Source organism: Schistocerca nitens, chromosome 3 (genome assembly GCF_023898315.1).
Source record: "Schistocerca nitens isolate TAMUIC-IGC-003100 chromosome 3, iqSchNite1.1, whole genome shotgun sequence".
NCBI lineage: Eukaryota > Metazoa > Arthropoda > Insecta > Orthoptera > Acrididae > Schistocerca > Schistocerca nitens.
The window spans coordinates 725,255,113-725,273,312 of record NC_064616.1 but is presented as its reverse complement, the minus strand read 5'-3'; the positions used below and the strand labels follow the sequence as shown (position 1 = coordinate 725,273,312).

The following is an 18,200-nucleotide window of genomic DNA, read 5'->3' as shown; positions in this document are numbered from 1 at the left end:
AAAAGATACCACCAGCTAGGATCGCCGTTTTTACTGACAAGATGTAAATGAAGGTAAACAGCCACATCTTTTTTTACAGAAGCCACTGAGTAGGTGCATTAGCACAAATGAAGATGTGAATTCAGAAAGAATAGTCACCTGTAAAAGGATCCGATGCTGCTGCTGCTGCTGCTGCTGCTGCTGCCATTCCAGTCGTCACATTCCTGTCCTGAGTATTTCTTATAATAAAATTTGCCACTTGGTCAAGGTATGCTTGGCTCAAGTTATGTTCATGAATAAATTTCTGGGCAATCACCCATGGGTCTTCACCAAGGTTATAGGGTAATTTCAGTGGTGGCTTTCCATCTTCCACATCAATGTTGAAAACATAATCATACTCCTGTAACACAAAAAACAGCATCAATATAAAATTACTATAATATATTTAATGCATGGGTACCAGTCTTCTGTAGTAGGCATCAGATGCTAAAAACTAAAATGAAAATGTCAGCAAGTTGTGAAACAAAATAATATCTGTGTTAACTGCATACAGTTTGTCAATTCCAAAAAGCTTTGTTGATATACCATTTTATCTAATGAAATAAATAACAAGTAAATGATGAAAGTGAATCTGAACACACTTTAAGAGACAATGTGAAGTGTTAATTTGATTATTGGATTCATTTTATTTTAATACTCCAGTTTAGCACATTTGTTTGAAGTTTAGAATTCACTAGTCTCAGAAAGTTATTTTTGGACATAATACGTTTCACATGACAAAATGGGTATTAATCATAAGACACCAAATTCTTAAAACACCCTAACAGTGCCATTTAAATACCAGACCTTTTTTTCTCTAAGAAACAGGAAAAAAATTCAAGACTTATATCAGAGAAGTAGCTACACTAACAGCAAATGTACACTGTTAATGTGGACTTAAAATATCCTCAGGTGATCAAATGTTACTTATAGTATCACTCTATACAGAACTGGATTCTTTAACAAAAATACATTATACTTATCACGAAGCTTCCTGTTATATGACTGAGTTAGTGCTAAAATACTTTTGTAGAAATTTTGAAACATACAACTACATTTAGAATAAGAAATATATCCCTCCATACAATAAATGTATTTAGTCACTTTTCGGGTGGGGGGGGGGCAGGGGGGGGGGGGCTTGGACATGCTTGATCCTTGATGATCTTGTGCGACTTTGGAGTACAACTTCGTAACAACACACATAATATCCTCTACTATTTGAGGCTTGACAGGACTGTGGCACCCTATTTCTTGTTTGGTATACTGTTAATGTATCACAGAGCAGGATACATTATCTACGAATCTGAAACTGATTGAACTGCTGTGCACACACTCTACATGCAATTTGTTTGCATACATTTGTAAGGTGGTCGTTCTATAATTCTTGCCGAGTGTTATCAGTGGTAATCTGGTTTTCATATTTTTTACTCAATTTTCCAGCAAATCTGTATGCTAACAACTGTTTAGTAGCAGAAAATGTTACATATTCTTGCAATTTTAAATAAATAAAATTCTTTACTTTTAAGTCCCTTCAAGCCTACAGCTTTGAGTATTAGCGTTATAGAATACAGTGAGAAAGTTGAAAGCTGGGGCAATTTTGGAGGTTTTTTCTGGAGGATTTCTTGTCCCACATTGATACATCACTTGAGTAAAGTTGTGATTCTAAGATATAATAGATTCTTGACCAATCCAAACTCGAGCAAGTACAGGCCAAACAAACAAAGTGGCCATACAGCATCAATCAGTCAACAATAGAATAATTCTATTTATTCTTAACAAGGTGAAGAAACTCAGTTTCTAGAAAGCAGTGTTTTCAAAACTGACAAGCTAAATGAAACGTCAGAAAGCAACTACATACAAGTACTAGAGTAAGAAAACAGAAAAAAAAAGTTCGTAGTTGAGAAGATTACATAAACTTCACAAACTCTGATTGTGAAGGTAGTGCCAAAAATGAATCATAAAAAAGTGATGTATTGATTACTTTATACACAGTGCAAAGAGGGAAAAACGTACTATCCATAATTAAAGAAGAGTTTTATGGATTTCTTGGGCTTCACTTCCTGTTCACTGGTGTTTTGACAGTGGTCTGGATGTTCCACTTATGACTCATGCAATGACACAGGAGAGGAACAAATGTATTTTGTCCATCATTCATCCGAATGACAATATTAGTATGTCTATTAACAACACATACAAATTGTATTAATACACTAATGGACAATTTGTTCTCCTCTGTGGAACTTAATATCTTTAAGTTCATGGTTTTTATCATAGATTTGAGTCTGTGCATCCACATTGACTTGACCCTCATAAACTGAAGCATGAGAAAGGGCTAATGAGGCATGAATTTGAACCAGGCCTCCCTGTTGTCCTTTCTCTTTCCGTAATAATAATTTTACTTGTCTTTTTCTTATGCATCATTGTCAATTTTTAACTACCATATGGTTCTGTGTTTTATTTCACTTTTTAAATGTCTTATCTACTGTTATCTCATAACTTGACTGTCCCTGCTCACCTACTTTCCCTCCCTGTAACTTGCCACTCCCCATTTAAGTACCACCTCCTGGCACATCTCATCCATCATCCTGTGTTCTCTCTCAACACCTGACATTAATTTCATGTTAAATATATCTATTTCTTACATTGTAAATGAGTTTATATAAAGTTTTTATGGTGTTTCTATGATGTTTGTTGACAAGTTGGTTTTAACATCATTTAATTTATGTAATGTGTATTTTTTTAATAGCAGAAGAGTTCACATAATTTTTTTTATTTTTTGTTTTTATAAAGTATGTGGTGGATGAGGTGTTTTGCAGAATTTATTTATTATGCTGCTGCTGCTGCTGCTGCTGCTGCTGCTGCTGCTGATGATGATGATCATGATGATGATGCCTGTTGCTACATTCTTTTCTGTTTGATTAATTGTACTGTACCTTGTTCTATACTATGTAGATACCACTGGATAATAGCTAGAGCTACGTGAAATTCGTTTATGCTATAAATGTGCGATAAAATGCAAAATCAATGCAAATTCATTAAAATTTGCATATTTTAGCGAAAAGTCTTACAATCTGATACGCTTCAAAATCGGTTGTGTTTACATTAGGTTTGTTTGAGATAGCCTACTTCAGTCCACTCCCGTAAGATCTGACCGTTGCTTCTGCGCATGCGTGAGTTGGATTCCACTCCAACGCTTTGGCACCAATGTTTGTTGGCCGCAGTGTTTGGATCCAGCTGTACGGTGTAAACACGTGTATGTAACGTTTTGCGAGTGTTGCGAAGTGATAATAGTGTGTTAAAAATGAGTAGGCATAAAGTCATTTTGCAGGAGCGATGCAATGGCTATCCCAAAGAAGGTTTTCATTTTCACAATAAAAAACACTTGTGTGTTGATTTTGTAATGAGAAGCTCAACTGGGAGAAGGACAATTTAGAAAAACACATTAATAGTGCTAGTCACAGGGCAAAAAAAGCGTCTGCAGTGGTTGCAGGAACTTCATCAAAAAGGCAGGCTGCTATTGCAAGATGTTAGACAGAGCCAAAAAAGTGAAAACTGACAATGAATGTATGCACCACGATATAGTTAAAATGTGTTTAAAGGCCAACATACCACTGACAAAATTAGATAACGTTGAAGTTAGGCCCTTTTTTAACAAATGTGTACCCAGTGCTGGTTGTATACCAAGTTCAGATAGACTTCGACGAGAATATGTCAGTAAGTGCAGTGACGAAATGAAAGAAGAAATCAGAGATTCTGTGAAGGATGTACCTATTGTGATTATCGCTGACGAAACGAGTGACAAAAATGGAAGGTGCGTATTTGCGGTTTTATTTCGGACAATGACCTCAACTTCCGAACAGAAACTGTGTCTGGCTTCATGCAACTTTTTAGATGTTGTTAACAGAAGTACTTGTGCCCAGGCCACAGTGGATACCCTAAAAGACTACAGCATTAAATATGAAAATGTTGTGGGTTTAGTATCAGACTCTGCTGCATACATGGGATGTTGTTTTGAGACACTTCAAGTACTGATTGGAGACCATTTAATACATTTCAAGTGCTGGGCCCACAAAATGAACTTAGTCGGTGACGTCTTTATGAAAGAACTAAAGGAGCTAAATTTTATTGTGAGTAAAGTGAAAATGGTGTTCCTGCACTCTCGCAAAATGAGAAGCACCTATCTTCAGTTTCTCCAAGAAAAATATCCTCACCTGCCAAAAAACCTTTTTCCCGACCCGATAATCACTAGGTGGAATTCTTGGTTCCATGCAGTGAAGTACTTGGACACACATTTAACAGCTATCATCGAATTTTTCAGATCACCACAAAACAAAAATGCTGCCATTGAGCTCATTCTGGATCACTTAAGAACTGAAGCTGCCTCAGATATAGTCGTCCTGCAATGCAAATTTGTAAGTGACATATGTGCTAGCATTGTTAGTTTCATCACAACACTAGAGGGAACGACCTACCCATTTGCACAATTGTTATGGGATGAACTTGAGAGTATTAAATCAATACTGAAAAGAAATTCTGAAGGTCGTTTTCAACAGGCACTATTAATTATATAAACAAATTCCAAAGCGAGGCACAGAAAGCATCTGCAAAAACATTGTCTTAAATCTGCTGCTATGAAAAGTTTACTAAAGCTATGTAAACACACAGCACCAGACCCAGCTAATATTTTTTATGAAAACATTGGCAAGCTCTTCAACCCTGCAGTTTGTGGTGCAAAGTTAAATTTGGACAATTCTGCTGTTGCTAATGTAACAAAAACAATTCCACAATTTGAAAGCATTCCAACTGACGGTTTTATTGAGGCATATTCATCATTCCATCAACACCTTATTGACTGTTTGAGGCATGATGAGAAGCCTGATATATTGCAGCTTCTACTAATTGAAAAGCTTAAATATGATGAATTTGGAAATACCGCTTTATCTGCAATAGTGTGGATGCGGAGAGGTACTTCTCAACATACAATTTAATTGTAAGTAAGGAGGTCAATGAAGCCAGACACCACTGCAACAACTTCAATGATTGCATTCAATAGATAAACATTTTTATATTGGTGTATAGTGAGTGGTAATTTGAATGAGAAATAAAATTATGATGATGTGTTCCATAAATAATCAATTTCCTATTTTCTTCTTCTTTTTGTTATTATTAGAAAACTGGGAATAGTGAAAAAGAAAAATCAAACTTTAAGGTACGAATTTTGTCATTTAACTGCATAAAGAAAACAAAAAAGTGAATGCTAAATTCAGATATAAAAAGCTAAATTGAAATTTCAAAATGCTAAATTTTCGAAATTTATTTGCTAATCTCACGTAGCTCTAATAATAGCCTTGGGGGCCGAAACCTGTTGTGGTTTGTAAAACAAAAAGAAAAGTAATGGGTGCTACCATTTTATTATAAAAAAAAAGGGCCATTTTATTCAAAATGAAGACTACAATTGTGAACCCTACATCAACATGCGCTAAATGCTGTACAACAAAATACCACATTACTTACCAGGAGGAGGAGGAGGAGGAGGAGGAGGAGATTAGTGTTTAATGCCCCATTGACAATGAATGTATATTCAATATACAAAAAGTAGGCATTCACCAGGGTCTTTTATCTTCAAAGGTTGCTTCACAGCAATTTATTGGGTACACACACACACACACACACACACACACACACACACACACACACACACACACACACACAAAATCTATAGTGATATATCTACAAAGAATATTACGGCACCAGCATTTTTATTTCGTTTTTTGGAGGTTGCCATAGAAGCTTCTACACTCTAATGAGGTAAAAAACTAAGAATTAATGATAAATGGATGAAAGAAATAAAATGTTGTAAAAGACTTTTTTTCTGGTGGACAAGTAGCAATTTGAATCTTAAGTAAGCCATTAATAAGCTATTAAACAGGACAGTGAGAGCTGTGCCATAGCCACTATGTTTACTTTGTGTGTGAACCACAAATGGACAATATGACGTAGAGACAAATCATTCAGTTTGCTATAGTCTAAAGAATACGAACTGTACATAAAGCTACCAAGTAGATCACATGGTACATACTAAACACGCAAAGCAAATAAGGTAACAAACCAAACCTAAAATAAAGGTGCAGGCTGCCAATTTAGAGGTTAGGAGACAAATAGCACTCTATAGATCACAATAAAAATTGTATCAGAGCACAAACAGGATTATTTGTACTACAAGAACATTCTAAAGAAAGTTATGGCACAGATGACCATCATCCCTTTCAGACTGTGAAATGGAAAACTATGTTCCCCACTGAATAGTAGCCTATTACTAGCAAGCCATAAATATCTCTTTAGTTACTACCAGATTTATTCTCGCATGAAGTTAATGAATACTGACATAAATTGAAAGAGCCATGTTAGTTTATCATGAGTCAGTAAAACCAAATTAAGAATGGGTGTGTGCTTGTACAGCACTACATCTGCAGATACATTTTGAAGTTAGAAAGTTTAAGTGAGTCAATAGTTTTTGCACCCAGTCTCAGTGGTGTCAAAACTAAGTGCTGGATGGAGTTGTCACTGTCAGTACTCTAGAAATATTCAGCACAGGTAGTGACAGGCCACACTGGTAATTCAACCCCAGGTAACAAATCAAACCTAAAATAAAGGTGCAGGCTGCCAATTTAGAGGTTAGGAGACAAATAGCACTATGTGGCATAGATCAATCATGTTTGTAATAATGAACAGGTAATATGTTAATATATTTGTATTTACATTTACATAATTATATATGCATTTACATAATTTACATTAATAATAATTACATGAACAACATACGTGAATCAGACAAGGGAAATAAAATCTTCATTCACCATGTTATGGTAACACTCAGAAATTTCCATTTAATTTCCCATCATTCACAGATCAAGAACAGCATTAATGGGGGAGTGTCGTCTGGTTAAATTATATAAACTTAATGAGGCACTAACAGTGATGCCAAGTTTGGAAAGAAGCTATCAGTAATTGGGACAAGAGGACTGGGGAGGGAGGTCTGGGGGCCCTCCCCTGGAATTTTTTTGTTAATTGAAATTAAAAGTCTCAATTTGAAGCCCTATTGTAACACTCGAAAAGTAAAAATTTAGGTCTTTAACCCTTTTAAGAAGGGTGTACGAAATTTAAAAATTCGATCTCAATGACACGTTTTCAAAATATACAATATAAATGTTATTTAAAAGAAAAATGTTAGTGGAGCATGAAACATGATCAATTTTCAAAGGACCAAACCACGAAAAACATCGCTCTATTAGTAAGCACAGTGAAAATTTTCAAAGTAGTAAAAAGTGAACTTTCATCGTGTTCCTTGCATTAAAAAATATATCTTTACATCTGCTCATGACACACAGAATTTCCAGGTTCTTTTTTTAAGTGTAACACAGAATCTAAATGAAAGCATAAAGTGACACTTCAAACACAATCATATTAACAAAAAAGTAAAACATATGATCAAATACCTTTTCTGTTACACTAATCTTCTCTCCATCCTTTGAAGAAACAACAATATCGCGTCAACAAGTTATGAGACATGGGAATTCTTCCATATAGTCCAGTCTGTATTTCTGAACCACACAATCGAACTCCCCCCCCCCCCCCCCAATGCCATGCACATTATCAATATGAGATAGCACAGAAAACAGTCTGGAGTTAACTCAACCAGCAAACATGCAGGTGCTCTTCAAATATTATTTATATGTATTATATATTATATTATATATATTATACATATTTAGGAAAAGAAATTCTACCATCTCATATCAAGTGCTACACATTAGAAAATTAATTTCTTTTCTATGACACACATTTATTGAAAAAGTGAATGGAGAAGAATACCTGTCCACAATAAAGCTCTTTTCCAGCTCCATTTCCTGTCCCAACAACTTCTCCCATCTTCTCCCATTCCTCATCTTCTAAGGACCACTTATAACACATCACAGCGTCTCCTTCTCTAACAAGCCTTGTCTGTCCATCTTGTTGACCTGGTGTAGCCAATATTTCTGGACCAGGAAGCCTGAAATCAATAGATGTTGAAAAATAGCCTGTTGCATAGTACACCTAAACAGTAAATAAAATGAAAATGTTAGGCAGATACTTATAGCAACACAAAATACAGCATCTGCTGCACACTTAACTCGTAAAAATGTCCACACTATATTTTATATCCAGATACAAACATGAAACTATTATTACTCTCACAAAACTAGCAGTTATTGTTAGTATCTGTGCAAAAATATACATCACTCTTCATAAATAACACCATTCCAAGGAATCACTGAAAACTATAATACCTCTCAAATATTAAGGGATAACTGTCCATAACGGTAAAAAGAAGGATAATTTTCAAAGAAGTAAGAACTGAACTTTCATCATGTTCCTTGCATTAAAAAAAATATTTCTTTACAACTGCTCATGACACAAAGAATTTCCAGGCTCTCTTTTTTTTATTTTTTAAAAAAAGAAGTAACACAGAAGAAAAACAAAATCCGAGCAGTACAACAAAACCAGTCTCAGGAAAGCAGTAAGATGGTTGGTTATAAGATTCACTGATGTGAGACAACTCAATTTTTTAAAACATTAATGAGTTATGTTAAGTCTTTGGTCAAAACCTCTTATGTACTTTGGATGAATCTAAAACTTTCTCCCTCAACATTACGTAATTTTCTGACAGGTCCCCTTTCAAGGACTTATAGAGGTTTTACCAATTCGACACAAATAAGGATACCGAGGCAATTATTCATACACTTTGCAGTAAGTGTGCACCTATTTACACATATGACACACCTTTATAGACATTTTTCTTCTACTACATGATCAGATTTTGAGTGATGAGGTATCTGCAGAAGAAAAACAAAGATAACAATAAAGACAGATCAATGTTACCGATACCTAACTATTCATTTTTGAACATAATTTGTGAAAACTGAAAGTATCTAAATATAAATTAATTTAATAACCTATAAATTGGTTCAGTCTTTATCATTGCGATATATCAGGCAAGTGACTCTTTGAACAAGTGATTAACAACTGCGACATAAAATACAGAAAAACGGCACCACTAGTGTCTCAGCAAACACGTTCCCAACATTGTCAGGTGTTCACTAGATGGCAGCATCATATAGATGTGCCAACAATTGCACAGGAATGTGTAAAAACAGCTGTCCACTAAAAATATAGAAGATTTACATTCACACACACACACCCTGCAAGCCACCATATGGTGCATGGCATAGGGTACTTTGTATCGTTATTAGTCAATTCCTTTTCTGTCCCACTCGCAAAATAGAGTGAGGGAAAAACAACTAACTATATGCCACAGTACATACACTAATTTCTCTTATCTTGTCTTCGCGAGTCTTACGTGAAATGTACGTTGGTGGCAGTAGTATCACTCTACAGTCAGCTTCAAATGCAGTTCTGTAAACTTTCTCTACAGTGTTTCAGAAAAAGACATCGTCTTTCCTCCAGGGATTCCCATTTGAGTTCACAAAGCTCCTGCTGAGAATCCCAAACACTGTAGCAGTACTTAAGATAGGTCGTACCACTACTCTATACGTGGTCTCCTTTATAAATGATATGGTATCTATCTAGGGTCCACTACTAAGCAACACAAATGGGCACTATGGGCTGCTGCCTCTCCAGACCATTGGTGACAACTGTGGGACTGGCAAGAAAATAGACAATAACATAAGCACACAACGTTTTTGTCAATCACATCTCCTGCAGCCACCACAGTGACTCATGGTGCCATCCTAGCCGCTAGCAGCACGGGAGTTGCCACAATCAGCACTGCCATTGTGGGGACTGATACTTCTTTCATAGGGCATGTGCACACTTATCGTCATGGCAGTATTCTTCCACCTGGCAGCTATAAAGGATACCGCCCAGCCAATCAATCAGAACCAGTTCACATCAGGAGCTGGTCTGGGCCAAGTGCTGACCACATTCTGTTAGTTCCTGAGTCTGAGTTCCCTTTGCCTCAGCACAGTTGTTGACTCCAAGCCACAACAGAGCCTTTACTCCACGTCTCATCGCAGTTCAAACACCATTTGCTGACACCATCACACTGTGTCATGGCCAAGTCTGCACACCACATCTTATCCAATTCTCCACATCAGCCTCAGTTACCTTTGCTCTGAGCCATATCCAAGTCATCACTCAATGCCTCGTCCGATTTCGCTACTCTGTGCCCAGGAGCCCATATCTCCGCAACATCCACAACTGCCACACTATCTCCAACCGGTTACAAGCTTCCACCTCTCCAAGACCACTCTCCTGGACTGTCCTTAAGCCCTGCCACTCTGCAATAATATGGCTGCATTGATATCGCACAATATCAGGGACTATTGATGAATCAAAAACCAGTAGTGCTGATTCAAGTCTGAACGACTGTTTTGTTGTATTCTGTTTAGGAGTGTAAGTAAAGTTCCTTTATCTTGCTACCTGGGGGACAAAAATTATCAAGGGGCTCTCAGCCATGACACAAAATCTGGCAACAAAGTGTGGATTTCGTGTGCTTGCCCAGTGCAGATACCCATCTCTGTGCACTACTTAGAACAGTCACTGCTACACCCCACCTCCCCCACTGTATGTGTGTGTGATTTCAGTATGGCATCGATGTTCCCAATCATACAGGTGCAACAGCTGCTACAGCACATGAAACAGAATAACGGAACTTCTACTGAAGCTAAGCTACATGCCTCTCACTACCATAAGCAAAGCAGACCCCATCGCCGTTGCTCCCAGCTGAGCCTGTCAACATCATGCTGACATCCCACCAGCACACCTTTAGCTGGCACAGCCTCTCAGCCCCGTGCCAATATCCCACCAGCCTTTTGTCTGTCTGTTTAACTTGTGTCAGGTCACACACCTACAGAGATGCCTTCTCCTTGGGTGCCCAACACTGCTCACAGGTTCCAGTTAGCATCAGGTCGCCGTCGCCACCTCCATCGCCAATCTTCCTGCTGGAGACTACCCTCTCACTGCAATGATGTTGGGTCAGGTGCTTCACTGGTCCATATGTCACCTCTCACTGGCTGCCACTGACTACTGTTGCCAACCTACCATTCCCAAGAGTGCCACCCCCTCCACCCCCTTCCGGGTGGCAGCTGCATCACCTCTGAGCTAGCTTTGCCACCTCTTCTTACGAGTGAAGGATATAGTAGCTGCATGGGATCCAACACAGGCATGTGCTGCGGGCTATCACCTCTCTGCGTTACTGGCAATACCACCTCAGGAGAGGCAGGAAAGCGGTCGGACAATGGTATAAGCACAAGGTGTTGTCGGCCCCATCTGCTGCAGCCACCACAGTAATGCATACTACCAGCGTTGCCACTCGTGTGAGCGTCGCTGCACTCAGTGCTGTCGATCACCGATTCTTCTACTGCAGGTCACATACTGTTGATCGTCACGGCAGTATTCTTCCACTAGGCCCAATTCCAACCACAACAGTGAGCTGTCAGTGCTCATCTCTCTATAACTCCCAGATTACACTGGCCATGTCCGCAGCCCATCCGACGGAGCCCACCCTTTCCACATCGTCCACTCTGCCTCCAACCGTCTTAGAGATTCTGCCTCACCCAGACTTCTTTCCTGTACCATTTTTGAGCCCTAACTCTCTCCACCAACATGTCCAAACCAATGTTGCCCTAGTAAGAACTCTCACAGCATAACAGCAGTGACTATCCGTGGATTGAAACCCAGTACTGCTGATTTAAGTCCGAATGAGTTGTATTCCCTTTATGAGAGCAAACAAAGCTCTTACTATCTGGGGCACATTAAGTGATGTAGTTCTCTCTGTCACAACAAAGAAAATGAGCTACAGTCTCCCAAAATTCTCCCGATAAACCGAAGTTGACCTTTCACCTTCCATACTACCATTCTTACGCGCTCATTACATTTCATATCACTTTGCAACACGATGTCATTACATTTAATCATCGTGATTGTGTCAAGCAGCACACTACTAATGCTGTATTCAAACAGTAAGAGATTGTTTTCCCTACATATACAGCATGCTGCCATTCATCACGACGACAAGAAATTTTTTCTAAGTCATCTCATGTCCTCCTACAGTCACTCAACACAACCACCTTCCCATACACCACAGCATCACCAGCAAACAGCAGCAGATTGCCACTCACCCTGTCTGTCAGATAATTTATATAGATAGTAAGAGCGATCATACCACACTTCCCTGGGGCACTCCTGACAATACCGTTCTCTCTGATGAACACCCTGTCGAGGGCAGCTGGGTTCTATTACTCAAGAAGTCTTTGAGCCAGTCACATGCTCTGCCCTTCATTAACAGTCTGCAGTGGGGCAATGCAATATGTCACATGCTCCCCAAAATGGAACGATATCTAATCCATTTGTTGCCCTTCGTCCATGGTTCACAGAATATGGTATAGGTTATTCAGTTTCTGTATAGTGACAGTTTGAAACCAACTGAATTTCATCAAAGAATGAAGGTAAATATGGTAATGCATGTATCAAAGCAGCAAGTGCATGAATGGAGATGAAAGTTTGAAAATGGAGTGATGTGCATGGATGATTCTCCTTATTCAGCTAGAGCATATCACACCCTGACTCTAGAAAACACAATAGTCGCTGAAGACATAGTGATGGAAAACCATTGAGTGACACTGGATGACACTGTAGTAATTATTGTAAAGTACATGCCTCAGTAATTCACACCAAAGATGAAACTTGGGTCCATCATTTACCAATAACCAGAAAAAGAAAAGAACGAGTAAACGATTCACTCTTCATCAGCTCAAACAAAGGTCAAGTAACGAGTTACAACAATAAACAGCTGTAAAATAAATAAATTTATATAAATACATGATCAAAATGACTTTCTATAAAACTTACAGGCTATTTCTTGTCTCTTGATAATGTTTACTATTTTAGTTGATTCTCTCACTTACAGTATAACAGATTTGTACTTCTCCAAGTACAACACAAAAACAGGCTTGTATCCTACTTTTAGGACTTACCAATCTCTTGACTAGGCAACACATTCCTTCTTGCGTGAGATATATTGATTAAAAACTGCATCAATTTGCTATCTTTTGGGCCGTTTGTTTGATTTTGGAAACATAACCACATGAACATCACAGGTTTTGCTGAAATTTTGTGCAAACAATTGTACATATTCACTTCCAGAGATACAATCATTTTTTGACACCATAGTACAACTATCGAACGTAAACCCTGAGTTTTTGGCAACTTTGAGACATGGTATTACGTGAAATATTTTCTTGAAAGAAAATGAGGGCACCTTGTACAACTCTGTGCACTGTATTAATAGAAATAATTTTTACAAAAGATTTCTTGAGCAATTTTCATATAGGTAATTTGATACAAAGTAGGCTGAGAAACTGACGCTTGAAAAAATGTGAAGTTTAGCTTTTTATATCTCTGGAAGAAATTACAGGATAAATCTGAAATCTTACATATAATAATTTACAATACAAGGTTTTAGGATATAAAATTTCATTCTCCTACTGCTTTCCAATAGTTTACAAATTGTGGGCAAAGTTCACAAATTTGTAAAAATGCTAAAAATGGCTATTTTTAGCCCACCTTCCCAAAAAAAGTCTTCTGCAAACTATTCCTGCAGTTTTCATTAGGAAGACCATTTTCTAAACCACCTAAAAAAACTAGATTTAGTTTACGGATGTGAGCATATAAGGCTCTAAAAACCAATAGGCGACGTGTATTTAAAATATGCTCATATTCCGATGGTACTCAAATTAATTTTAACATTTTTATTATATTCTATAATTATTTAGTACTCTCTAGGGAAGGTGATATTAGAAAGTCCTGATGACTAGAAACTGAGTCAGAACAACTTTTAAAAAGAAATAATAAGGGATAAAATAAAACAAAAGGGGGGTGGTGTCTTTTGTTACGACTCATGACATATTTCACCCTGTTTTTCTGTAATGACAACTACAGAATAAACTGGTTGTACACTTCAAATTTTAACTTTGCATTACAGATGCACTAGACACTGAATAACACAGTAGTAAAATGGTTACTAACAGCTGCAACACACATCGTTAAAACTGCCTTCAAGTTTTACGCCACTGTCACATTGTGTAAGTTTTAGGGAAGTTCATAGCAGCCTGCCTGACAGTTTTTGGAAAGGATTCATGTAATAGAGAATTCTGAGTATGTGTCTTATTGTGTAATGCTACTGACATGGTAGTTTAATTCCAGATTTAAGTATAGTGTATTTTGTTTCCACAGTTTGCACTTGAACTGATTAAAATTTGTGTAAATGTGTTTTTATGGCTCATGATGACAAACAAAGCTGGTTCCTTTTGAAATAAGAAAACCAGCAACCCCATCACCACAGAGTCATGCCTGATAGCTGTGGAACAGCAGCCACTGGTGTGTTTCTTTACCATAGGTCCCCAAGCCTGATATGGTTTCTTTCCACAAGATCCCAAGCCTGATGATACATTTCTGTAATTGTCAGTAAACAACACTAGACGAGGTGTCTCTTAGGATCCTAGCCTATGTTTTCTTCAAGATACTTGAATTTGTTACAGCTGCCATTTATTTGGTGTAGAATGTCATGAGGGAAACTATATTGCTGGCCAGGCTCACTGAGGGTGCTGCAATAACTGCAATAATATGCTGTTCTAGAATGCAGCACTTTTCACTCCTTGGCCAATAAAGTGAATTTGTTGGGTCTTGTGGGTGCATAACGCTTATTAAAGTGTCCTTCTGCTCAGCAGAAGTCTCACAGGTATTTCCAACCCCAACTCTAGCATAAATGCATGCAGCATACTGTCCTGGCTGAAGGTCCAATGTTAATATATCTCCTCCAATACTGTCACTGATTTTGGTCAAAAAAGATGATGCATCATTTGATAAACTGCTGATCTGAACTGCTGTTTCACCAATTGACAAAAAATAATGATATTCTCTACTTATTGCTAAAGTATGCCTATGTTAAAACTGCTCTTCTTGTAACACTTTATTTTGTTCAGTTTCTTCTTTGCCGATGAAAGCAAATTTCATACCATTAATGCTCTCACTGCAGAAGCAAAATGGATCGGACTTCCAGGTAGAAGAATATGCTGTATGTATTTATGGAAAAGAGTGGTGGGTTGAAAATATCAGAGATTTTTGCTGAGGAGAAGGATGCTTTAACCCTGCTGTTCTGTTCACTTTTACTTGACATATATACTGTTCGGGTCAATATGACCCGACATATCAAAATGCTTTAGAAACATAAATTTTGGTACAGTTTTAGCTATCGACATTGTTGTTCTATTCCAGTACCTTGTTAGTAATAATAATAATAATAATAATAATAATAATAATGGTAATAATAATAATAATAACAATGCATACAACTTTATTGAGGGATATTTTTCATTTAAATATGCACATAAATTTGAAACAACAGACAGTTTCCATTACAGGCATTCAACTTAGAAAGCACTACAGTTTTTCCATACTTCTATTCTTATTGTTGACAGTTTAGACGTAAGTATTGACATTTTCTAACAACAGACAGTTGTCATTACAGATATTCATCTTAGAGCACACTACAGTACAGAACACACTACAGTTTTTTTATTACATTCCAACATAGAAAGCACTACAACTTTAGAATCCTCTCTTCTTACTGATTGTAGTTTAGGCACAAGTATTCACATAAATTTGAAACAACAGAATTTTCAATACAATCATCTTATAAAATACTACAGTTCTTTTCTTACTGCTTGCACTGTGGACACAAGTAGGTTACATGTTTCTTGCAAATATGTTTACTACATTTTCCACACACCATGTTTGTTTTATTGTCATTACTTGATGGACAGAACTTACAGCGTGCACGTTTTGTAGATTTTCTTGTTGTTACCGATTCTGACACACCACCCACATCATTCGGGTTTTGGATGCTTGTGACCATTCTCAAAGAATCTTCTGTTCTTGGGAAATGCGTTCTTGATGCAATATGTTCTTTTATCAGTGACTTTCCAAGTTCCTCCAAGAATATTCTCCTTCTAGTCAATTTGCTTGCATTCCAATTAGGGTCAACCGAAATCCACAAAACGTATGCATTATAAGCAGAAACATCAAGAATATTGTAGAAAACTATCATTGGCCACCTATTACTTTTTCGTTTGCATGTATATGTACCTAATAACTGATCAAGCGTGTCTACAGCACCTTTGGTTGAATTATAGTCCAAAATCATTTTTGGCTTCTTATCAGCCCTGTCACTGATTTCCGCATCATGGTGGAGAGTGCTCATAAGTACAACATTCTTGTGTCTCTTAGGAATATAATTAACCACAGTAGTGTCATTTGTGAAGTAAAATGAAGAGCTGTGTACCTCCTTGTTGGTCATTTTGTGTGGAAGCTCCGGCTTATTTTTCCGTATAGTTCCCAACATAGTCAATTTCCTTTTCAGAAGCAGCTGCCCCAAATTGTACGACGTAAAAAAGTTGTCACACGTGATATTCTGACCACGTAACTCAGAAGTGAGATCAGATACCACCCTCATTCCCTGATTTCTTTCTGGTGCCGCTCCACTCACCTTTCCTGTATAAATTTGGGCTTTCAGTACGTATGAAGTTTTGCTGTCACACATGGTCCATATTTTGATCCCATATTTTGCCGGTTTACTTGGGATATACTGCTTGAATGGACAGCGACCTCTAAATGCTACTAACTGCTCGTCAACAGTAACATTTTCTCCTGGATTATACAGTTTAGGAAGGACCTCTACCCACTTCTCCCAAATACTACGAATTGCGGCAAGTTTGTCAGTACGTCGTCTTTCCTCTCTAGTAGATTTCTTGTCAAATCGCAGGACACGTGATATCTTACAGAATGTTTCATGAGACATGGTTGCTCGAAATATGTTTCGCCCAGTATCTTTATCCCACAAACTTTTTGTAGACTCCCCATGAGATCGATATACACCCGCTAGGAGTAAGAGTCCTAAGTATGCATGGAAAACAGAACCATCAATATCTGTCCACTGTTCACCATAAACTCGCTGCCCTTCAATATTTGTCATCTCTATTATTTCATTTTGAAGCGCTGTGTGAAATACTGCTTCAAATGAACATTTTACATCAGATATTCTGCTGACTGCATACCTGGTAACTCCTGGGGTACTCTTGATGATGTTCGAAGCTGGTAGGCGACCATGTTGTGCTGGTGGATGCAACTGCCATTCTATATTCCCATTTTTAGAAAGAAAAGTCTCTACACTATTTTGTATGGGCTGTGGACTGTCGTAACTGTCATCGGAACACTCGCTTTCAGATGCATTGCTGATGTGATCTTCAAACTCAGAAAGTGATCCTTCATCTGGTGAGGCATTTACTATTTCTTCCAACTCACGATCATTCAATGGTCTCATCGCCATGGTGTCACAAGTCAAACTGGGCAGAAACAAAGCATTCCAATTATTGAGAACTGCCAATTATTATTTCCTGGGGAAAGCAACAAACAAGCCCATTGTTGTGAACGCATGGAGCTTTAGGTGATTGTTGAGAGTAAGTTGGAATGATGCAGTCACTATTCCCACACAACACAACAAAAATAATTTTCGCCATTTCCAGATTTTAGAAATAAATACGAGTTACACTAAACATATTTGTGTCGGGTCATTATGACCCGAACATTACATATGCAACTATTACAGTTGAAGCCCAAACTTCTTAAACTTTTTTAAAACCTTTTAAAACACATGCTGCTCATCCATTTTCAGACAAAGTCACAAAGTTTCATAAATATATATTGGTATTTACATAATGTAAAATAACGTTCATATTCGTTTCGGGTCATATAGACCCGAACAGAACAGCAGGGTTAATAAGCTTTGTGCACCTACATGGCTCAGCAAATTCACTTATTGGTCACCAAAGAGTGAAAAGTGTTGAATTCCAAAACTTCACATTAGTACAGAAACCGACAGGTGGCTGCTGTTCCACAGCTATTGGACGTGGCACTATGGCAATGGATGTGCAGGTTTTCTCATTCCAAAAGAAACCAGAAGAGGTTAAGCCACATGGACCACAGCAACACATTTACACAACATTTCATCAGTTCACATAAACAGCAAACTGTGGAAACAAAATATGCCACACCTAAAACTGAAATTA

General features: G+C 37.7%; 1 protein-coding gene across 1 annotated transcript in view; it reads right to left on the bottom strand.

Moving 5' to 3' along the window:
* The window catches only part of LOC126248696 (phospholipase A-2-activating protein), a 133,240-nt gene that overhangs the window by 47,393 nt on the left and 67,647 nt on the right, over nucleotides 1–18,200 (bottom strand). Inside the window, exons 7-8 of the mRNA XM_049949977.1 lie at nucleotides 7,891–8,068; nucleotides 139–379 (exon numbers count right to left, since the gene is read on the bottom strand). Of these exons, the coding sequence (XP_049805934.1) occupies nucleotides 139–379; nucleotides 7,891–8,068 (419 nt within the window). The remainder of the gene's footprint in view (nucleotides 1–138; nucleotides 380–7,890; nucleotides 8,069–18,200) is intronic.